Consider the following 24,898-nt stretch of genomic DNA (forward strand, 5'->3'; position numbering starts at 1 on the left):
GTGAAGGCAAACATGAAAGTTAAATTTGACTATATTAGTGACTGAAATTTCACTATATTCTGATTGGTGGTTTAAGTAATACAAAATGTTTAAAAAGACTTTACACAGCTCTTTCCATATAACAACAGTTCACAGCAACCACGTCTGTGAAGCACCAAAACAAATTAATTTTTCCTTTCTCTGCACCCCTTAAATCTCATTCTCTATTTCGCGTACAGATTTGAAATTATTTCCATCAGGGTACCCAGTCTTAACATAAATAATTACACAATTATCACACAATTATCATCTTTAGATAAACTATCCCTTTTAAAGCATCTTATGCATCAGGCAGCTGAGAATACATGACACTGGCAAAACAGAAAAAAAATAGAAAAATACTTTCCTTCGGTATTACTTTCAAATCAAATTCACTTGATATTAAATAGATCACATATTTCAATTTTTACAAAAATTTCTTGTTTAAAAGCAATGTGCAAAATAAGCAGCACTAACTATGGCTCAAAGGAAAATTTCCTTTCAGAGACTAGGTTATCGAGCTAAAAAAATTAACACAAAAAAAACAACCCAATACACACAGCTCCTTTGTTAAATAAAGACTGACAGTTAAGCTTAAATGGTAAACTTTTAGTGCTTTATAGCTTAGGCTTAAAATGCCATGGCCAGTATCTTTCAGTCTTGTTAGCAGAAGAGTGTGTTTATAATGATAATGGCAACAACAGCATTTTCATATATAATACCCATATAATCCAGGCTTTCAGTGTTTATTTATAGAAGGGTGTGTATTTAAGGACCATATGGCTTATATTTCTGCTCACATTTATTTTCCTTTTTCAAATTCTCTTATTGCCATTGCATTGACATAGATCATTTCTGAGTTTTCATAGAGAGGCTCTGAGTCAGGCATAACTTTGGGTTGCAGAGTATCCATGATGCACTGGTGCAGGAACACGTACTGAGACTGTAAAAGACAGAGATAAGCATAAAACAGTTGATTAAAGTAAATGATGTCTGCCAGGAATGCACGTTTTTTTTATTTCGAAGTGCTAAAATTATTACCTGTAATCACATACAGTAATAATTATAAAACTACAGATGCCATCCTGTTAGTACAAAGAGCTTTGAAATCCCCTTTGAACTCATAATAAGCATACTACAAGAACATGCTGATATCAACTGCTGCTATAAAAATTTATTACGATATTTATTGGTTATTAGTTCTTAAACTCCTAACACTGTTACCTCAGTTTGCACCATTAGTGGTCGATTGAGTCTCATTTGCTGGACGAACGCTGCAATGCCTACTTCCTTCTTTTTGTCCAGCTGCTGCAGCAGAACATCCAGCGCAATCAGGGTACCTGTCCGGCCCACTCCAGCACTAAAGGACGGAGATGATGACAAAAATACAGAAGGATTTAAACGTTTGTTTATTGATTTTTGTTAGTTTAATTATTGAATTTAATGCTCACTCTTCATATTGATTTGCTGTCAGCTCTCAGCAGTTGACTGACTCATTATTTATGTTAAGTTAATGTTTGAGTTTCAAAGTGAGCAGTGGTCACCTGCAGTGTACAACTGTCGGCCCTGCAGAGAAAGCTTTTTCTATGTGCTGACGGACGAGTCCTCTGAATTGGATCAGCTCCTCTGTGCCAGTGGGAACGCCGTGATCTGGCCATGCTGTGAAGTGGAAGTGCTTCACTGTTCTTGTCTCAGAGGTGGTTTTCTAATATACAAAAACAGACAAAAACAGTCTTATGCTAATCAGACTAGTGATGTGTTGTGTTCATGTTCAAGTTCACTTCAAGAACAAAATTTTTTGGATAGTGTCATTATGTCTTTTTTACTTCTGTCGTAAACAAATTATGTTTTTCAAGTAAAACATTTCAGGAATTATCTCCATATAGTGGACTTCTATGGTGCCCAAAATTCAGATCAATGCAGCTTCAAAGGGCTCTAAACGATCCCAGCTAAGGAATAAGGGTCTTATCTAGCGACATGATCGGTCATTTTCTACAAAAAAAAAAAACAAAACAACGAAAACGTATATATATTTTTTAACCTCTAATGCTTGTCTTGTCTAGCTCTACCATATGCATGTGTACTCTGTGCAGTCCCATCCAAAACTGTTAGGGCAGGATGAAAATTTTAACTTAAAATATGTAAGCTCCGCAGCTGTCTTAAAATTTTAAGTTAAATCAGCTTAAAACTACAATAAAATTAGTTCAAATGACTTGTACTTTTAAGTTGATTTAACTTGTGAGTTGAAATGACTTGCACTTTTAAGATGATTTAACTTAAAAAACGGAACGCACAGAGTACACGCAGAGCTAGACAAGACAAGCATTTGAGGTTAAAAAGTATATCAATTTTTATTTTTTTTAAGAAAATGACTGATCGTTTTGCTAGATCGGACCCTTATTCCTCAGCTGGGATCATTCAGAGCCCTTTGAAGCTGCCTTTAAACTGCATTTTGGAAGTTTAAACTCTCGGGCACCATAGAAGTCCACTATATGGAGATAATTCCTGAAATGTTTTCTTCAAAAAACATAATTTTTTTTACGACTGAAGAAAGAAAAACATGAACTTCTTGGATGACAATGGACAATGAGCTGTAAATTTTTGTTCTGGAAGTGATTTACTCCTTTAAATGGCTCATATCAGGAGAAGCAGAATACATACTGTTTTTCATAAACACCAGATGAACTAATGGTAAGTGTAAAATGTGGTAAAGTACAGCTACAGCTCTGAAGATCCTGCTAAAGGATCCCAAGAAATGAGTGGATCATCTTTTTTTTTTCTCTCTCTTATTTTTAGCAAGATATCTAAAAATATAAATTTTATGGCACTGTTTAGTGCAGATTTTATTAGCTATAATCTGTCACAATGTAATAAATAAAAAGTAGAAAAGCAATTACAAACTATCCACTTGTTAAGTCGTCATTTTTTTTGTTAGGACATCATGCATTACAGTTTCTGAGTCCAAATGCTCAGTCATATCCTAAAAGCAACCAACAAACAGTGCTAAATTCACTGACAGTATGCTGTAGTACTAGCGAAAAATCATGATAATAACAAATAGTGTTAAGATAGTAGTTTACAGGACACCATGAAATTTTAATCTTATCGTATAAGTGTGATATAAATTAATAGTGCTCATAAACAGCTGAGATAATTTAACAAGTGGATATTCACCCAACAGCAAACCTGCAGATAAATGCACTGTTGCTTATTTAACAAATGTAGTGCTGTTTCTAAAAGGCAATTAAAATTTAGATAAAAAACAAACATGTAAGTAAGTAAGGGTCAGAAAGAATTTGGGTGAAAAAAATGCCACAAAAATACGAACGTGTTTGTCCCACCAAAAAAAAGTAATTATACATTGAAGTACTGAGTCATGTTAATTAACTACACATACTTACTATATCAGGGGTGCCCAAGCTCGGTTCTGGTGGGCCGGTGTCCTGCAGAGTTTAGCTCAAACCCCAGTTAGACACACAAGAACCAGCTAATCAAGCGCTTTCTAGACATAGTATAATCTTACCGTCAGGTGTGTTACGACAAGTTGGAGCTAAACTCTGCACGAGTTTGGGCACCCCTGTGCTATATGGTTAGGGTTAGAAATAGGGTTTGGCTAAGGGTTGCTTACATGCAATTATGCATAATTAATTGTATTGTGCATAATGTTACATAATATGTAACGTGTAGCAAGGACACCTTAAAATAAAGCGTTACCAAAAACCTATAATATTTTTAGAAAATGTCTGTCTTCAGCAGTCTGGCATGTTGCTCTGAATATTTCATTTTATTGTCATAAAACAGGAAAAGAAATATCTCAGCTTACATTTTTGACATTAAATTCTCGCAGTGTCCAACTAGGATATTTATCCTCCGATTTCACTGTGACAAGCAAGTTTCCGTAGAGACATGGCGTGTAGTCCAGTGGCCAGTATTGCTCACACTTGACCTGGAAATATTAAATCAGAAAAAAAAAAAGTTCAAATAACTGCACCAAGTGCAGAAGACAAATCTGCTTTAAAATGATATTGTAGAAATTATGAAGTGTCTATTTACATTAAGTACAAAAGTGCAAATAGCCTGGGATAGTCAACACTACAAAAGACGCCTGCTTAACTATAATTCCAGTTACATAGTTGGTAAAGTGCATACAGACTTTTCGACATGATCGACCCAGGTTCAAATCCACCTATTGGTGAGCTTTTTTTCTCCCTTTTCAAATCTCATATCATGTCTGAAAGGCATTTATTTTCAATAAAAATGAAGGAAATAATCGAAAAGTTTAAAATAAAGTATCAGTTAAGGTTAGGGTAGATGTAGGGAGGGCTTTGTTGCCCCAATAATTCATTTAATAATTTGAAATAAAACTATAATTTACACTCAATACGTTATTATTGCATACTGTTTTATAATGTACTACAATACTGAGGCGCAGATAATTGCCTCTATTTGCAAGAAGTGTTATAAACAGAAGAAAATCCTGTTATTTTAACATAGTGTACATCAAATAAATAGCTATTTGCACTTGGTGTAAAAAGCATATCGTTAAGAAAATATGCTGTTTACGCTTAGTGTAAATATTATCTATTGCTATTTGCACTTAGTGTAAATAGCCGCTGCCTAGAAATTATGCCACAAGGCCACTCTATGTAAAATACTGTTTTTATGCAAAATTGGATTTAATATGCCAAACAAAATGTTTTTTCACCTCTGATAATTAAATGAAACATTTTGTAACAATAATGTAGCATAATACTGCTTCATACATGACTACATCATGTATAATTCCATATAGTGCTAAAACAAATGGACATCAGTAAACACTTTATACTTCAGTATTTAGTATTCTATTCTGAACATTGACTTACCCTTCCACTTTCAGTGCAGTTTGTTACCATGACAATCCCCTGTGACTTTTGCTCCCAAACCATTCTCCAGAAGTCACTGACAGTGGATGGCAGTGGACCTTGAGAAGCAATATACTGTCTTTTTGCATTGCCATAGCCCTGATATGCACATAAACAATAAAAAAACAAATGTTAGTCCACCAGGAGCATTTTCTCTAGAGACACAAGCGAGGTAGTGCCTTATGTAATGAATTACATCTGATGTTGACTACTTACAGGCATGTAGTTAGCGTTGATATAATCAGAATCACTCTCATTTTTTGTGATGAGATGCACTCTAGAGGTGTCATCTTAAAGACATAGACAGGTGGATAAAATTACATTTTCCAAGACAGACACTAGGCAGTAATATTGTGTGTATGTGTATGTGTAAACACTCACAGGCTAAAACGTTGGAAAATCGGTTTTTGTCCTTATTTTCAGGCAGACGAGCTGCAGCAGTAGACTGTTCTATACCCACTGAACTTAAGTCCTGTTAAAACATATTCAGTAAAAACATACTTAACAAATGCTCTGAACATTGAGAATTAACTTGATGTTTCTAACATATACGCAGATTGGCATTTTCACTGTTTAAATACTCTGCAACCATCCAAAGGCCTGGTTCTGATTCAATGCCATTTAGAATTCAGACAAGAGCTAAAAATAAAAATGTAACTCTTACATTTCAGATTTAAAAAACCATACCTCATATTCCTCACTGAAACCTCTGTTCTGATCACGACTCATTTTTTGAAAATGTTCAGGAAATGTATCCAAGGAAAGGGATCTGAAAAAAAAAAAAATAAATAATAATAATATATATATATTATATATATATGTATATATATATATATATATAATTATATATATATATGTATATATATATATATATATATAATTAAAAGAACATCATATACATATCATATGCATTGTGTTCAAAAACGTCTAGGTTACTCTCGTAACCCTCTTTCCTTAAAATAGGGAACGGAGACGTTACATCTATGGGGTCCCGCTTGGGGGCCCAATCACCTCTGAGCTTAAGTAGAAAAGGCTAATGAACACTGGCGAGTGGAATTTGCATGCCAAGCCACTCATTCAGGTTTGTGCTGAGGAGCACAATGACAAGATGTAGAGTCATGCAGAAAGTTTTTTTTTTTTTTTTTTTTTTTTTTTAACTTAAGAAGGGGAACACGGTGGAAATAAACCGTGGAAATATACTAAACATGATGCCACGGCTGGAGAAGGAGGCCCCCTGCCAGCACAGAAGCAAACTACTCTGCCTAGTTTGAACTGCGGGGCAACGGGGGGAGTGGCTTGGCATGCAAATTTCACTCGGATTTCAGGCATTTCTCAAAATATGTTCTTATACTCTATGTTCCACACAATAACGTTATACAGGTTTGGAATGACATAAAAGAGAGTAAATGATGACCAAATTTACATTTTGGATTAAACTTTCCATTTAAGTGTATATTTTCCAATATACTGGAGTCACACATACTTGTATTTATTAGTAGGCACTTTTGACTCCACCTCTTGAAGTGGTGTGGGCATTCTAAAAATGAGAAAAAGACAGTAGAGATTAAACAAATACAGTTTGTGCTGCTGTTTATTATGAAAGACAGTCATAATCCTAAACAATAAATAAATAAAAATCATACTTTGTAGGTTGTGCTCTTTTTTTGTAGCGGATCCATACAAAGACTGCAACACAAATAATGATGACCAACAGGAAAAACACAAGAACACCTGCTATAACACCTGCAGGAAACAAAAATAAACAAATACTCAATGCTGTGTTCAACTGCTATGAATAAACGCAAGGTTAATCTCTATGCTGTTAAAGCCTATTGGGGTTTAAAAGCATAAATGTTAATATAGAGGCACACTGTTGGATTTCTAGTATTTTCAATTTCTAGTATTTTCTAGTATTTTCTGGTACCCACAATAGGCCTCTAGGCTTTGTCATACTCTACAAAAACAACTCCTGCAGTAATGATCTTGCTTCTAACTCAAATATAAATTTGTGAGGCTGTTTGACTCATGCCAGCTTTTAATCAGTCACTGTTAAATACTGCATGCTACCAAGGAAATTTTTAGTACTCCTATCACATATGTGACCCTGGACCACAAAACCAGTCTTAAGTCGCTGGAGTATATTTGTAGCAATAGTCAAAAATACATTGTATGGGTCAAAATTATTGATTTTTCTTTTATGGCAAAAATCATTAGGAAATTAAGTAAAGATCATGTTCCATGAAGATATTTTGTAAAATTCCTACTGTAAATGTATGAAAACATAATTTTTGATTAGTCATATACATTGTTAAGAACATTATTTGAAGAACTTTTAAGGCAATTTTCTCAATATTTTGATTTTTTGCACCCTCAGATTCCTGATATTTAAATAATTGTATCTCGGCCAAATATTGTCCTATTCGAACAAACCATACATCAATGGAAAGCTTATTATATTCAGCTTTCATATGATGTATAAATCTTAATTTTGAAAAAATGACCCTTATGACTGGTTTTGTGATCCAGGGTCACATATGTCAAGAAGTTTGACTTCTTGTAGCATTATTCTTGATTAATGTTAGTATTGCATGTATTTAATATGCTCTTTAACGTTTTAAGTTATTTTAGTTGTGGTTTAGTTGCCATTCTTTATGATGCTCAGCCACATTTGATGCCATTGTAAAATACTTTATAGACTACTAGTCAAAAGTTTACTTTTGTATCATAATACTTATGATTTTTTTATGTTGTTGAATGAGATCTTTTATGCTCACTAAGTCTACAATTATTTAATCAAAAATACAATAAAATCAGTAATAATGTGAAATATAATTCGAATTTAAATGACTGTCTTTTATGTTAATGTATTTTAAAATATATTAGATTCCTATTATGGCTAAAGATGGCAAAGCCAGTCTTTAGAATCACATGATCCTTCAGAAATCATTTCAATATGTTGTTATTATTTCAATAATATATATAATATTATTACTATGCTATTATTACAATAATTCTATTGTTATCAATAATGAAAACATTTTTTTTTTTCTAATTAATGTATTGTGGAAACGTTAATGTGGATATGTTAAATTTATCAAATAAACTGGTCACTATAAGTTCAATACCCTGGTAAAAAAGTAATAGATTTAAAATCCATTTATTTTATATTAAGTATATTAACATAAGTCTATTAACATATTTACTGACATATCACCTGAGACTTGCTGATATAAAAACTGTAATTAAATTTTATTTTGAGTACTACTTGTGCACAATGAACATTTCTTAATATTGAACATAAAATATGTTTTAATGTCACTATTGATGAGGATTGTATGATCTTTAAATAATCAGTCTTTAAATTCAACATATTTAAAGTGTACCTAAAGTAAACTTGCAATAGTTCCGCTTTCAACAATCAAATATACTTAAGTATATCTTTAGTTGGTCTTCAGCACTACTTCTGCACAATTAAAGTGCATTAAGTACAAAATTAGTTGTTCCAATTTAGCAGACTTTAAGTATACCAGTTTAGTATACTAAAAGTATAATTGCAGTCTATTTTTATTTTTTTATTAAGTACATAATATGTAAATGTATTTGTAGTATACTTGGGATGAAATAAAGATATTTTAAATACATTATAGTATATTTAGTTTTCACTAGGGTAAGCCCATAATAATATAAAGTTACATAAGATTTCTATTTTAAATAAAGCCATAATAAACTTAATTAACCTTTCTGTTCAAAAAAGAATCCTGGGGTATAATGGCTTCCACAAAAATAATAAGCAGCAAAAATGGTTTTCAACGCTGATTATAATAACCATTATTAATTAATTGATTGATTACCAAATGAAATGTATCATAAATGAGCACCAATATCAGCATATTAGAATGATTCATGAAGGATTATTTGAGTAATGTTCACACTCAATCGCAAAAACTGAGATGGGATGAAAAAATCATAAAAGTGGTCTTTATGTCTTGCTGTATTGTCCAAATGACTTGATGTATTGCAAGTCTTCTGAAGTCATATGATAGCAATTGTGTGTAAAACAGGCCATCTTGATATCCACCCTAGCTCTCCTTGGTGTATCCATGAAATCTCATCAAAGAAGTAGGATTCATATTGGTTTGGATAAAGCATAATTTTTGCTTTAACTTGTATTTATCTTGGAATATTCATGGAGTTTTAAGACACTTTCTTTTATTACAGATATCTAGACATTCCTTTACCTGCTGGATTTGTTTGGCAGTTGACTGATACTGTTTGACTCTTCATGGCTCCAGAGAATGACGTAGCAGTCACTTTGTACCATTGGGCTGGTTGCAGGCCTGTTACCTTCTGTTCTGGTTCTAAATTTTGTGATTGGTTGAAATTTTTTTTATTAACGCCCACTTGCACCACATCCACAACTCCATGTAGACGATCCCAAATTACAACCAGACCATACCCTCCAGAATAATATTCACATCTGAGATTAGATACACTGTTTGGAACTAAAAAGAAGGACAAAAAAATTAATTGAATATCAGCTGATCAGGGGAACAATCAAAGCAAAGCATGTAAACTCACATAATCTCAGTTGGTGTGAGCACTGTGGCAGCCTGTCTGACTCCAGTTCATAAAACAGTGAAACAGTGTAGATCTCTCCAGGATCCATGTCTTGCAGATTCACCTTGTTGCCCTGTACAAGGCCATTTTTAATGCTTCCGGTGCTGCTTTTAGCTGTCACATGTGTGCAACCATTCACTTTAGCTTCTATTGTTGAGTTGGTGACTGTCCAGTTAAAGGACGCACAGTTAAGAGCTGCAGAAAATATAAGAACATATGAATGTCATTTTCAAAATCAGCTGGAGTCTTACTCTTGGGGTCTTAATCTTAACATAAGTCATACAGGACTTTAGGTAACTTTTTATTTTACAGCATCTTTGTTACACGTTACATGTATTTACTACAGTAATAAGAGTGAATTATGCATATTTAAGTAGCCATAAATTAGTAGCATTTAGTAAAATACTTATTGTTAATTACTACCAGTTAGTTTTTTAAATGTATAATTACACCATAACGATGACACCTTACAATAAAGTGTTAAAACTTTGTTGATTATGATGAGGATTCCTTATTTTCATAAATGATTACATAATAAATGTATTGAAAATATTGGTTAACGTTTGTTAATGTAATAAGCAATATATGTGACCCTGGACCACAAAATCAGTCTTAAGGGTACATTTTTTGAAATAGACTTATACATCAAGCTGAATAAATAAGCTTTGATGTATGGTTTGTTAGAATAGAACAATATTTGGCTGAGATACAATTATTTGAAAATCTGGAATCTGAGGATGCAAAAATATACAGAATTTATATAGAGAATTTATATTTAAAGATGTCCAAATTAAGCTCTTAGCAATGCATATTACTAATCAAAAATTAAGTTTTAATATATTTACGGTATGAAATTTACAAAATATCTTCATGGAACATGATTTTTACTTAATATCCTAATGATTTTTGACACAAAAAATAAAAATTTATCATTTTAACCTATACAATGTATTGTTGGCTATTGCTACAAAAATACCAGTGCTACTTATTACTGGTTTTGTGGTCCAGGGTCACATATTTGTTACAGTATTTATAAATATATACAACTTCATGTTAGATCAGGTCAGTTAAATAATTTGAGACCATTTTGATTTTAATGATGTACTAGTATTAAACTACCTAAAACAAACTAAGACAACTGTTCACTGTTAGTTCATTTTAACTAACGTAGTTAACAAATGGAACCTTACAAACATATTATTTAAAGAGGTCAAGCATTGAAAATCTAACATGTACTTTTTATTTATTTTTTTATTTTGTTATTTTATTTTTTTCATAACAGGAATGCTATCAAAACTCAATTACAACTCATACAGTAGATTTGCTTTTTAAATAAGTAGCTAATTCAAAGCAATGTTATCAAAACTTACTAGTGATAGTATTAAAGCTGTATCCTTTACTTATGGCATTGTTCACCACAGTGAAAAGAGTAAAACTGTGTACAGCCCCTGGTGTGAGAGATGAGTAGGTATGTGTAATCACATCATGCTCAGTGGATCCTGAGAAATGTATCCCAGTCTCCTCTTCCTGCCTTTTTAAGGTGTAGTTGTAGATGCCATTTTTGTTTAACTTATTCCATGAGATTTGCAACTCCGTCTGTGACCGAGTGACTGTAACTTCAGTTATGTCAGATAGAGCTGTGAAGAGAGATTCATTTTCAACGTTAATTGATAGTAATATAAATAATGCAGTACAATAATAAGCCAACTTAAGATAAGCCAAATTAAGTATTATAATACAAATTTGAATCATATTCTTATATATTTAACTTTAATTCATATAAATCAATTTCCAGTGTGTCAGTTATAAAACTGACACACTATTTTCCTATTTAATACTGTAAAGCAGCTTTGACACAATCTGTATTGTTAAAAGCGCTATATAAAGATGACTTGACTTGACTTGACTGCTACAATAACTAGTTGCCCAAACCAATCCTTAACCGTAAACAATCCTTAACCTATAGAAGTTACCTTATAAGTTATATGAAACAAGTATTATGTCTAATCAGTGGAATGAAATAGGCATTTAGTAATTAATGATATTCTTGCCCAATCCTTCTTATCCATTATTATTACAATCCAAAGATTGAGAAATATGAATTCAAAAGTCATCTTTTCTATAGTGATTTATACAAGACTAAAAACAACAATTGAATCAATTATAAAAAGGGTTGCACGATAAATTGTATTTGTGGGAAAAGAAAGAAAGAAAGAAAGAAAGAAAGAAAGAAGAAAAGAAAAGAAAAGAAAAGAAAAGAAAAGAAAAGAAAAGAAAAGAAAAGAAAAGAAAAGAAAAAAAAAGATGAGAAAAGAAAAGAAAAGAAAAAAGAAGAGCCACGTACTCATCTTTTGGAAGAAGGTATATCCAGTACTTCTCAGATCAGCAAACTCTGTGTACAGAGTGAAGCTGTAATTTGTTCCAGGAATCAAACTTGATATATGATGTGTTACTTTATTTTCTTCTGCAGTGTGATTAATGTAATTCACCAGTCCATTTCCGTATTCAAGAATATAGATGTAAGTGTTGTTGTCTATGTTTGATACAACATCCCATTGGAAGGTCAGGTCGGTGTCATTTTTATGCAGCACAATCACATTTCTAACATTGGATGGCACTGAAACAAATGCAGATATAGTGAGATATGTGTTACACAATGAGCTTTCTATTTACATACAGTTATTATATAATCACAGGTAGTAGGTACAATAGTGGATCTGTTAACTCTATGACACCAACTGCGAGTTTGTGACAGTTTTCGGGCCAGTACCGTACTGCCGCAGAAAATTTTACATTCATTGATCTCTTATGCCTTGTAAACATCTTGGTGTATTTTACACTGTTTTTGCAAATTCAGATGAAGAGACAATGTAGCTGGCTAACACAGACATAGATCTTGTTGGAATTGAAAAAAAAAAGATCTTGGAAGCATTGGAAGGAATGCTTTGCAAACTACAAACCAATTAATTAATCTTTTCTTATTCCAGCATGCAAACTGGAAATTGGAGAGAAATGTCAGAGACCCTTGTTTTGTCTTTCACACCCCTATTTTTCTTAATTGGTAAGTGTGACAGACCTCTGACAGAAGAGGACAAGACAATAGCAGATCAACAGGACTAAAATCAACAGGTCTAAAATGATGTACTCACTGGTTACATTGGAGAAGTTGTATCCACTGCTCATCACGTTTTCAAACACAGTGTGGAGCATAAAGGAGTATTCAGTCCCAGGTGACAGATTCTTGACGTTTTGTTCCACAGTAGAATTATCTTGTGATTGAGTTATTGAAGAGATTTCTCCATTCCTGTTTCTCAGCTCATAGGTGTAATCATTACGGTTGTTGACTTTTTTCCATTGTAATGTTATTTCAGTTTCGCTCCGATCGATGACCAAAACACTGTCAACATTAGATGGGACTAAAGAAGAAAGAGACAGAAATTTTATTTTCATAGCTCCTGCATCTATTCACCTGTACATTAATTCATCTGCAATTCAGTTCCTTCAGCGACTGACCAGTTAATGTACAGTTGTCCCAGAAAGTTGGAAATCTATACGCCTATATGTCTTTGCGTTATAGAAAAAAATATCAATAAAGTTAGAATTTATTTTAAAGAAAGACTGCACACATTGAATAGCACAGTCAACAAAACAACCACTTTGGGTTTGTGAATTGTTAATGGATCACGTTGATAGGTAATGTTAAGTTTAAACTAACTGTACACTGTACCCTGTAAAGTAAGTAAAATAAGTCAAATTTATGAGTGATCATATAATTTACTATGAAAATCTACATAAATAAATAAATAGGCATTTCCAGAATTCCCTGTGTGACACTTTACATTTTATTAATTACGTTTCTTCTCGTTGTTATCAGTTACATCAGAGTTACATGTTACATCTTGTGTTAAAGTGTTAATTTTTTATGGATTGTTTTAGTGTCATTTGTGTCACGCTGATATATTGGTATTTGCTTTGACTTGTGGAAAGATGAATTTTTATTTATGTGATTTACCATTATATCATTCATTATTATGGTGTTATTATTATTGTTATTATATTCTAAATGTGAACACATTTTAATACTTGGTATTTTAACATTATATCCAAAAAATGTAAACCTAAATATGTTCAAAGACTATACGTAGCTGGCTAACACAGACACAGATTTTGTCGAAATTGAAAAAAAAAAAAAGATCCTGGAAACATTAGAAGAAATGCTTTGCAAACTACAAAACCAATTAATTAACAGTGAATTCTAATTTATTCTAATTCAATTAGAATTCCAGCTCTGATTTTGTTCTTATTCCAGCATGTGAACCGAAATTGGAGAGAAATGTCAAAGGCCGTTGTTTTGTCTTTTTTAACACCTCTTTCTTTCTTAAATTGGTAAGTGTGACAGACCTCTGACAGAAGAGGACAAGACTTCAGGACAAGACAACAGCAGATGTCACAGCCTCAACCCAAATCAACAGGACTAAAATTATGTACTCACTGGTTACATTGGAGAAGTTGTATCCACTACTCATCACGTTTTCAAACACAGTGTAGAGCATAAAGGAGTATTCAGTCCCAGGTGACAGATTCTTGACGTTTTGTTCCACAATAGAATTATCTGGTGATGGAGTTATTGCAGAGATTTCTTCATTCAGGTATCTCAGCTCATATCTGTAATCATTACGGTTGTTGACATTTTTCCATTGTAATGTTATTTCAGTTTCGCTCCGATCGATGACCAAAACAGTGTCAACATTAGATGGGACTAAAGAAGAAAGAGACAGAAATTTTATTTTCGTAGCTCCTGCATCTATTCACCTGTACATTAATTCATCTGCAATTCAGTTCCTTCACCGACTGACCAGTTAATGTACAGTTGTCCCAGAAAGCTGGAAATCTACACGTCTTTGCATTACAGAAAAATATCAATAAAGTTACATATATTTTAAAGAAAGTCTGCACACACTGAATAGCACAGTCAACAATACAACCACTTTGGGTTTGTGAATTGTTAATGGATCACGTTGATAGGTAATGTTAAGTTTAAATTAACTGTACACTGTACCATGTAAAGTAAGTAAAATAAGTCAAATTTATGAATGATCATATAATTTACTATGAAAATCTCCATAAATAAATAAATAAATAGGCATTTCCAGAATTCCCTGTGAAACTTTACATTTTATTAATTACGTTTCTTCTTCTTGTTATCAGTTACATCAGAGTTACATGTTACATCTTGTGTTAAAGTGTTAATGTTTTATGCATTGTTTTAGTGTCATTTGTGTCACGCTGATATATTGGTATTTGCTTTGACTTGTGGAAAGATTATTTTTTATTTATGTGGCTTTCCATTGTATCTGCATTATTATGGTGTTATTATGATTGTTTTTACAGTATATTCTAAATATGAACACATTTTAATACTTGGTATTTTAACATTATATCCCAAAAATGTAAACCCAAATATGTTCTCATACATTTTTATGTGCGTTAGTGTTCAAATACTTGTACTATTTTTAATGAAATAAAACTTAAACTTGAGACTTAACTGCAAGATTCGGTTACTTCTAGTTGCAGTTTGACAACTACAGTAAAACTGTGTATAACACACTAGGTTTTGCAATAGATCATTTATTGATTTCATTGAGCCAACAATTAACACTGATACAATTGTAACATAAATGTTAGGAATTTAATTTATATAAGATTTATAGTATATTTATTTATTTTAATATAAGATGAATTTGAAATGTATATTTCCACAGCTGTTAACCTCAATGACTCACTTACCAGTAACATCAGAGAACTCATATCCTTTGCTCGTACTCCCATTATACTCAGTGTAGAGTTTGAAAAAATATTTATTTCCAGGAGACAGTTTTGAGACTGTATACATTACATTTTCATCTGCGTGTGGGATTGTTGTATTAATGCCATTTACTGAAAGCACAAACGTGTAATTGCTGTCTTGAACTTCCCATTGAAATGTTAATGTAGTCTCTGTTCGATTAATGAGTGTAACATTCTTAACATCAGGGATTTCTGCCTGAGGGAAGAAATCACAATAATTTAAATTCTATAAAACAACTGAACTCCAAAACAATCACAACATATATGTTTGACAGCCAGCTGAATTTTAAAAATATTGCAAATATCACCAGTCATGCAGATTTGCTCTATAACATCAAGAAAAAAAAAACATCTTATCAAAGCATGCTGAAAGATTTTTGCCCGCAGGCTCTTGTCACTACTGTAACCTCTAGTAAGCTCTTTTAGGTCATCCTTCATCATGTGCAATGTGTCTGTGAGTCTCCAATAAATCCATATTACACCTCATTGTGAGTCTTTTCACTAGCTGCCAAGTTTAAGCAAATGCTGTATATTACCGAGATAGTTCACTTATTATATAAGTGAACAATACATAGTATTACTATGGGTTGCTTCTTAATCGAAAATGTTACATCCTAGTAAATCTGAATAATTTAGCTTCCATGTCTTCATCTTAATTTGAATTATCCTTGAAAAACAGCTTTTGATTAGCATCCTTCATTCAGCATTATTTAAAGCATAGTCCCCCAACAGACATTCAGCTGACTCTAAGTGGCTTTACATGTCTAAGTACATGTCAGCTTAGGGTAAGGATACTTGTAGTTCATAGAATGTTTAAAATGGACTATTGAAAATAAAGTGAAACCGAATATCTTCCTTTTTTAGAACTGCTAAAGACACAACTTTTCAGTGACAACTCAACTAAAAACTGATAATGCAGTTGCTCTTAAAATCAGTATACATCAAGAACGCTAACTATAAAGATTACCTGTAATGACTTTATCGTTATCTTTATAGTTATCATCCATGGTGTGAACAGGCCTGAACTCTTTACCATAGTTAATATATGTCATTTACTTTGATATTTATTACTGACGAAATGTTCAGATTGAAACTGATCTAGATGGATGTTGATTGAGATTACATGAGGCAGATGAAATTGAAATGCAATTTTAATGATTAACATGTAATCTCAAACACAAAAGCCACTGTGTAAAAGTGGTATAATTTTGAATTTTTTTGACTCAGTTACACAAATGCACACAGTGGCATGACAAATAAACTATAGTAAAATACACAGTATTTGCATAGTATAGGCCTATTACCAAGGTCTTATCAATGATGCTAAACATCCCTCTTACCATTTGACATTTCAAGAATATGTGTTGTATGAAATGTAAATGTCAAACACCTATCTTGATATCCACTGAAACTATGATTAATCTAATGAATGATTCTCTTTGTCACGTTATCATAAGTTGAAAGAATACAGCACATGTACTGATAGGAAAGCTGTTGACACAACAAACAAGGAAAGAGTGGATAATGAATATCTGGCAGCTTGTAAACTACCAGTCCAAAGTTTAGTTGCCTCTTCACATTCACTATAGTATTACTGTTTCTACATATTATGGTTTAAAAAAAAGTAGGACACTTGTGTAGACACACTTATTTTCATCTTTTATGGGAACATTGACGCAATGATTTTTATATTTTCTTTCCCTTAACCCTACCCCACACAAAACTACTGGCATTTTTAGATTTTCAAAAGCTTCATTCTGTATGATTTACAGGCTGTTTTCCCTTAGGGACCAAAAAATGTCCAATCAAGGTCAAAAATGACTGTTATTGCTATCCTTGTGGTGACAGTTGGTCCACATAATGTAGGTAGGGAATACACTGGTTTCCATGTTTTAGGGACATTCCATAAACTTAATGGCTTTTATACTGTACAAATTACTAGTATTATATCCATGGAGACATTTGATCCCAAAAATTTAGGGAATATTTCAACTAGTCCTTCTAATAATGGACATTGGCTTCACTATCCAAGAGCTTGTTTCAGAAGGGCCAATAATAGAAAATGTACTATGTGACAAGATTTTTTTAGTCTCTTATTTAAAAGAGAAGTGGTAACACTTTAATTTGATGGTCCCTTTTGAACATCCTGTTGACTAAGTACTGTATTTTGCACCTAAATGTCTACTATTAGTAGACTCATTAATGTATTAGTAGACTGTCTGCTTAATATCTGCTAACTCTTTATCATGATGTCTCCCAACAGACATTCTGCTGACTATAAGTAACTTTGCAAGTACATGTCAACTTATACCCTAAGCCTAACCCTACCAATATACTAATATTCTACAACACTGTAAAGAGAGTTAGAAGACATGTAGGTGCAAGGTTACAAAAGAATGTGTTAAAGGGACCATCAAAAAATGAAACCAGATAGGTGGAATGTCATTATCATTACAGTAAGATCATATTATAACTTATGATAACTCGTGATAACTTATCTCCAGGACTTTGGACTTTCAGAAGTGAAACATTAGATCCATAATATAAAATATTAATCCACAGAACTTTCATCTCCACACCATTTAGAAGAAGATCAGATTATATTATATAGTGGCTATTTTTAAATAGCTATTTATAGCTCAACTTTATTTCATTAGTCCATTTTAGACATTTTACTAACTATAAGTAACTCTACATCTACATGTAAACTAACTCTCAGCAGAATAGACTGTTAGGTTAGGGTTAAAGTGCCATATTCTCAGTGAAAAGTTGTGTTTTCAGCAGTTCCCTTAGAGTTGGAAAGATAATTTGGTTACACTTTGTGACCCCACTTTATATTAGGTGTTTATAAATACTATGTACCTATAATAAATTAATGAAGTGTTAGGTACAGTGTACCTGTTATGATCATGTTAATTGCAAAACATTTTGCTGCTATTTAGGATGGAATATGGGGAAAGGTTATTGGTTTGGAGGTTACGTTTTAGGGTCAATAGTGTAATTATAGATGTAACTACAGAAATAATTACATATGTAATTACAGGATGGTATTTTCAAATATGATGTAAAAAACAAAATATGTATGTACACAATAAATGCATTGTATCAAGTCCCACTTAATTTCCGTAGTTTACTTTACACATTCTACTAACTATAAGTAACTTTGCAACTACGTGTCTGATTAATTTGGAACTGCATGTAAACTAACTCTCATTGGAGTATTACTAGACTGTTTGGTTAAGATTTAGTAGAATAAGTTGACATATTATAAATGTAACTTTTAGTCTGTAGAATGTCTGTTGGTGGAACATTAAATCAAAGTGTTAGTAGACAGTCTACTAATACTCCAATGTTAAGTTGAACATATTATTTGCTATATATATATATAAATATATATGAAAAGCCATCTCGGTCAAAAATGAGATAATGATGCTGAGTGAATAGTTTTGACACATAGTAAACATCTATCAAATACTTTTACTTCAAACTTGCTAAATCCCAGCCTCAGCTCAATTAGAAGTGTCGATGCTTACATAGAAACCTGTTCATAGGAGCCTGATAAAAATGCTTATTTTAAAGAACAGATGGATTTAGAGGCTTTTGCATCTGAACTCTTCATATATACTGTATACGTGACCCTGACCACAAAACCAGTCATAAGTAGCACGGGTATATTTGTAGCAATAACCAACAATGCATTGTATGGGTCACAATTGTAAAAAAAAAAAAAAAAAAAAAATTAAGCCAAATATCATTAGGATATTAAGTAAAGATCATGTTCCATGAAGATATTTTGTAAATTTCCTACTGTAAAAATATTGATTTTCTCAAAATTTAGATTTTTTTTTTTTTTTTTTTTTTGCACCCTAAGATTTTCAAATAGCTGTATCTCGGCCAAATATTGTCCATACATCAATGGAAAGCTTATTTATTCCGCTTTCAGATGATGTATACATCTCAATTTCTAAAAAAAAAAAAAAGACTATTATGACTGGTTTTGTGGTCCATGGTCACAAAAATAAATATATAATTCTATTCTTGAGATAAGGGAAAAAAAACGTCCTAAATTCAAGAGACCCATATTAAACAAACAGAAAGTACATCTTGAATTATATTTCCCATTTTTGTGTATTTATTTATTTGTAATTCTGAATAAATCATGCAATATCAGAGGCATCTTTAACTCTGAGGAACCCTTTCCTATTTCCTGCTCATTTGGGATCACACAGTAGGACACACAGTCCTGGAAATTTTATTTTTTTCTCATATTTTTCAGTGTTGAAGTCTCTGTAGTCACAGCTTTAACATGTCAACTCCATTATCCCAGTATAATAGTTTCTGTAAATAGTTCCGGGATAATTTGTTGTTGTTGCATTTTTGTCATGTTCTACTGTATAACACATGGTTAATGTGGAAACATATTTGATTTTGTCAACTCCGTTGGACGTCAACTTTTATGACAGAGTTGACTTTTAAGCTGATGAAGTTGACATGCTCACAAAGGTTTTAATATAACGATATATGTTTTGCATATAGGGAACTATTTTATTGTTGTTTTTATGATTTTATTTACATACATATTTGGCCTCCAGTGAGTTACTGGAGACTCAAATTGAGAAATCCACTAGAAGGATTACTGTATTACATTAAATATCAGTTTATCAATCAGTTGTAACCTCAGTTGGACCTTTGTCAAGTCTGTCATTTTTTGTCGACACTGTCAGTTTTTGACACTTGTCAGATGAAGGGTTTCTGTTAATTTTGAAATAAAGATTTGATTTTTTTTTATTATTTATTTTTCAATTTATTGTTTTAAAATAGTAAAACATCAACGGAACTACATGATAATATATCTGAATTACCAAAGAACATTGGTTATATATGTTTAATATTAAAAAGGAGGGAACAAAATGAAGAAATTATACGAATTGTATTGTTTATTATAGTGGGCAAACAGGAAAAATGTAAATAATGTATTTGATCACTTCAGCTCTTTTACTGAATGTCATTATTACACAATTGAAGATTTTACACTGTTATTGGGTGTATCAAATCAAAATATCATGCTTTTTAATGCGTCTGATGGAGCTGACACAAATTAATTTAAGAAGTGAATAAATGTACATTTTTAGGGAAAAAAAAAATCAGAAAAGTCTGTTGCTATACATGGTTCATGAGCTGAGACCTTTCTCTACAAATATATACATTTCTTAATAATGTATAATAAATAATAACTTAAAAACATTTTAAAACATGTTTTGTCCCTTATCTCAAGAATCAGTGATATATGTGTGTGTATGTATGACAAACTTGAAGATTTAAATGAATTACTCAAATTTTCACTTTGAATTCAGTACAGTTTTTTTATCAGCAGAGATTCTTTCACTTCGCTGTTTTATATTTGGTATTGGTCGCAGGTGTTTTTGTCCTAAAAAATGAAACAAACCTCTTTGTCACGCACAACTATGGGTTTACAACCTGAACCCTGATTCAGGAATTTCAGTTAACCACAAATAACAGCTGTACAAAGATTAAGAGTGACTTACCCATGCAGAAAGCGCACACAGCAATACTAAAGTCAAAACTCGTTCCATGATCAACCCGGTATGTGGTCAGCATAAACAGCACCTTTATAACACTACTACTCCCTATTTAACCACTGTATTCAAAAAACGTATTTAACTGAAAATAATTTCATCTAGCCTGTTAGCATTACAGTGCTCATGACAGTTTTGGTACTGTATTTAGTCTCTTTAAACTCTCAGTTTCTGACGCTGCTCTCTGTCTCTGTTCCCTCTCTGGTGACTGATAAATGACCTGTTTTATTGCCACTTCTCCTTTTTCTCATGACGGGAAAACAATGAACATCAACCTTTGTGCTGCCTTTAAACTAAAGTTCTTCCTTATTCTAAAACTCCTCCCTTTTTTATTTCCAAACTGGTTATAACTAGCTTGTTGTCTCTTTTTAATTGCCCCTCACATTTCCCTATGCTTTATTATGGCCCGAGCACTGCAGTGCGAGGACCCTATTGAAATTGCTTAGTTTATTTTAGGTTGGTATTCCTCTAACACCTAATTAACTTTTAATTTTTAAAATTAAAATTAATTTTGTTTTCAAATATGATTTTAAGTAACCCAAAAGAAATAAAATGAATGAATAGAATTTAGTGTTTTTAGTTTTCCCTTGAATGGTGTTCTGCTTGTGGGTTGGCAAGTTAACAAAAGAATCTATTATCTTTACAAAGATCAAATACCCCATTATTCTTGCCAGTAACAATAGATAAAATTTATGGCTTAAGTTCCATAGCTTAGTTGGGTGTGTCTTAAATATATCTATATGATACTGTGCATATCATGATAAGGAGTTATTCTATATATATATATATATATATATATATATATATATACATATATATATATATATATATATATATATATATATATATATATATATATATATATATATATATATATATATATATATATATATATATATATATATATGAAGTTTACCAGACTGATGATGCTTGTATTAACAAACAACTTTTCTTTACTATAAACATATTGTAGGTCTAAAGATATGGGAAGGAAATTAAGTGTGGAGGGTTTGTTTACTTTTAATTTTCAGCCAACACAGGAGGAGCACAGTCAGCACTAATGTAATTGTTTTCCCTCCATGTCTTTCTCTGTGTCATGTTTTAGAATAGCTTTTAGATACACTCTGTATTTATTTATTTATTTTATTGCCATTTGCCAAACAGTGTCTGTGAAAAGTGTAATACATAACTGAATCACAAAATGGGTTTTATTGCTGTCTTTACATTATCAACAAACAAACAAAATGTCTTGACAGGAAGTGAATAAAAAAAACAAGAAAATGTTACTTGTTTACACAATATTTCTAGATAGGATGTTCATGTACACTACAGTCAAATGTTTTTGAACAGTAAGATTTTTGTTTTTAAAGGTCTCTTGTATCTTTTGTAACATTAAAAATGTCTTTATCATCACTTTTTTTTTTATCAATTTAAACCATACTTTCCTAAATAAAAGTATTACTTTCTAATTTTCTCAAAAAAAAAAAAAAAAAAAAAAAAATATATATATATATATATATATATAATGTTACTTTAGATAAATGTTATCTGAAATGCTATTTCAGATAAATGCTGATTTTTTGATCATTAAGTTCATCAAAAAATCCAGTTGTACTCAACTGTTTTAAATATTGACAATAATACTAGTTAAAATGGTAAAATATTTATTGAATAGAAACCCAACATATTAGAATGATTTCTGAAGAATCATGTGACATTGAAGAAAACCGGAGTAATGATGCTGACAATTTAGCTTTGATCACAGGAATAAATTTTAAAATATATTAAAATAGAAAGCAGTTATTTTAAATAGTAAAAAATATTTCACAATATTACTGCTTTTGCTGTATTTTGGATCAAATAAATGAGGCTTGGTGAAAAGAGAATTCTTTAAAAACATTAAAAGTCTTATTCAAAAGTCTTAAAACATTTGACTGGTAGTGTATGTCTACTATTTTAATTAGAGAGACAAGCATGTTCCTTTTTGTATAATTGTAAGCATGACGTATATTTGTCAGAAGCCGTTCAACAGGTTTTTCCTCTCAAAACAAAACTGTCGAGCCCCCTTCTGCTGCATTGCTGTCATTATGATCAACACAACACTTGTTTTGTCAACTGGCACTTTCCACGAATGTTCAAATTGGTGTCCTGTTTCTTTTTAAAGCAATGAAGGTGCACACAAATCCCTCATTCTTTGGGGAAATATTTTATCAAAAAAATATTGTCTAACATCAGAATGGCATTTCTAATTTTTAAAATGAACAACAATATCTTAATTTAGGCATAGATCTCAAAATAATAATAATAATAATAATAATATTACTAAATAATTATTTAAATTGCCACAAACTATATTTAGCTGTTATATTATTTCCTTCATTTTATGTATAACCCTGTTGCCACATAGTCTTGACTTTTACCCAATTCTCAAACAAGCTTAATCATTCAATGCTTTTACCATAATACATTTAAGAGAATAGAATCTTAGGGTTCTTTATTACACGGCTCTGTGGGATACTCGATTCTGATTGGTCAGACACGTCATTCCGAGGTTGGCCTATGTGGCGAATGTCAGTCCTGGAGATCCCCAGAGTTTTGCTTCAACCCTAATCAAACACAACTGAACAAACTAATCAAGGTCTGAAAGGTTACCTGCTACAGGCAGGTGAGTTTTTATTAGAGTTGGAGCTGAACTCTGCAGGACTGTGGCTCTCCAGGACCGGACTTCACCACCCCTGTCCCCAAAAAACAACAAGTGAAAACTAATAACAGTCACAGGCTCATCCAGGTAACTGCAGTTGGCGCTATTGGCTTGCTGGGAACATTTTTTCTTCATGGAAGCTTTGCGTTTGGTTGGCTAATAAAATATTAACGCTCAATTTAATATTCTCTGTACAATTATTTATGTCACCCTTGCATAGCAGACTAGCTCTCCCTTGTTTCATACAAATGCATTGAAACAAATGATTGTTTTGTACACTGTAATGGATTGTAAGATAACTAACAAACTGGTAAGATTTTAAAACAGTTTCATTTAAAATCAATATCTTTTATCGCCATTATTATTCATGTAGTGAAATGCTGTGTAATAAGCCCGCTTCACGTTGGGTTGCCTGTAAGCCTGTCAGGCTTTATTCTGCCATAACAACAGGCTGGATATGCAGTATCTCTTACTAAATACATGTATTTAATTATTAGAATTTACTAAATGATTCAGTTTTGTTGCCCATATTATGGATTATGAAAGTTTCATATTTTGGTTTTGGGAGTCCCCAAAAACAGGTTGACATACATACAAGGTTGAAAAACACTTTTATTGTTTTATAATATGCATTTATTTTATCTTCCTCGACAACTTTGCATGACACTAATCCGCAGTGATTGGTCCAATGACCCAGTCGGTGGTGATTGGTCTATTGCGTGTAGCGCATGTCGGAAACAGAACACCCATCACCATTACATTAAACATTCAAACAGCCATGGTATACATTGGCCCAACGCAGAAATGTAGTGATAAAGCACTGCAGATTGTATTGCTCTATTCTTTATCAGGATTCCAAGTAAAAACACTTTCAGATTTAAATCTTTGCAGGATGTTTTTTATTCACTTAGAGCTGTGTTACACACTGCATTAAAGGTAATTTTCAAAAATCCATAAAATGGGCACTTTAATTAAAAGTAAAAACAAAAAGAATTAAACTGTAAACTCTTCTTATGCTTATTGTTTGACTTTTGTAAACATAAACACCACATATAGGCCTAATAAAAATCAAAAGAGTGTTTTCATGACACGTCATCAATCAGCCATATTGGCGGTACTGAACGTAAACAATGCCACTGAACCAAATGAAACTCACCCATTTTGCTGATTATTGATGCTGAAAATGGTCAATTATTGTCATGTTTTGGGCTATT

General features: G+C 32.0%; 1 protein-coding gene across 3 annotated transcripts; it reads right to left on the reverse strand.

The window, feature by feature from the left end:
- Positions 1 to 21,234, reverse strand: ptprh (protein tyrosine phosphatase receptor type H). 3 transcript variants are annotated; one of them, XM_051098637.1, is made up of 18 exons: positions 20,933 to 21,234; positions 15,327 to 15,582; positions 14,032 to 14,298; positions 12,689 to 12,955; positions 11,884 to 12,156; positions 10,910 to 11,176; positions 9,501 to 9,734; positions 9,161 to 9,424; positions 6,566 to 6,665; positions 6,406 to 6,459; positions 5,610 to 5,691; positions 5,304 to 5,394; positions 5,139 to 5,212; positions 4,884 to 5,021; positions 3,842 to 3,964; positions 1,563 to 1,723; positions 1,243 to 1,378; positions 1 to 961 (listed from the first exon to the last, which is right to left on the reverse strand). In XM_051098637.1, the coding sequence occupies exons 1-18, from the start codon at positions 20,978 to 20,980 to the stop codon at positions 821 to 823; spliced, it is 2,976 nt and encodes a 991-aa protein (XP_050954594.1). In that variant the 5' UTR covers positions 20,981 to 21,234; the 3' UTR covers positions 1 to 820. The 3 variants fall into 3 exon arrangements, with proteins under 3 accessions (XP_050954594.1, XP_050954596.1, XP_050954595.1); XM_051098639.1 differs by lacking the exon at positions 14,032 to 14,298; XM_051098638.1 differs by lacking the exon at positions 12,689 to 12,955.
- Positions 21,235 to 24,898: the final 3,664 nt, after the last annotated feature.

This window comes from Labeo rohita, chromosome 24 (assembly GCF_022985175.1).
Source record: "Labeo rohita strain BAU-BD-2019 chromosome 24, IGBB_LRoh.1.0, whole genome shotgun sequence".
Lineage (NCBI taxonomy): Eukaryota > Metazoa > Chordata > Actinopteri > Cypriniformes > Cyprinidae > Labeo > Labeo rohita.

Excerpts from the sequence above, each read along its gene's own strand:
- ptprh (XM_051098637.1), bottom strand. The coding sequence starts at position 20,980 with ATGGAACGAGTTTTGACTTTAGTATTGCTGTGTGCGCTTTCTGCATGG. Across the intron at positions 9,735-10,909 it reads CAGCTTTAATACTATCACTA|CTCTTAACTGTGCGTCCTTT; the intron begins GTAAGTTTTGAT and ends TATTTTCTGCAG. Across the intron at positions 5,395-5,609 it reads GTTTCAGTGAGGAATATGAG|GACTTAAGTTCAGTGGGTAT; the intron begins GTATGGTTTTTT and ends ATGTTTTAACAG.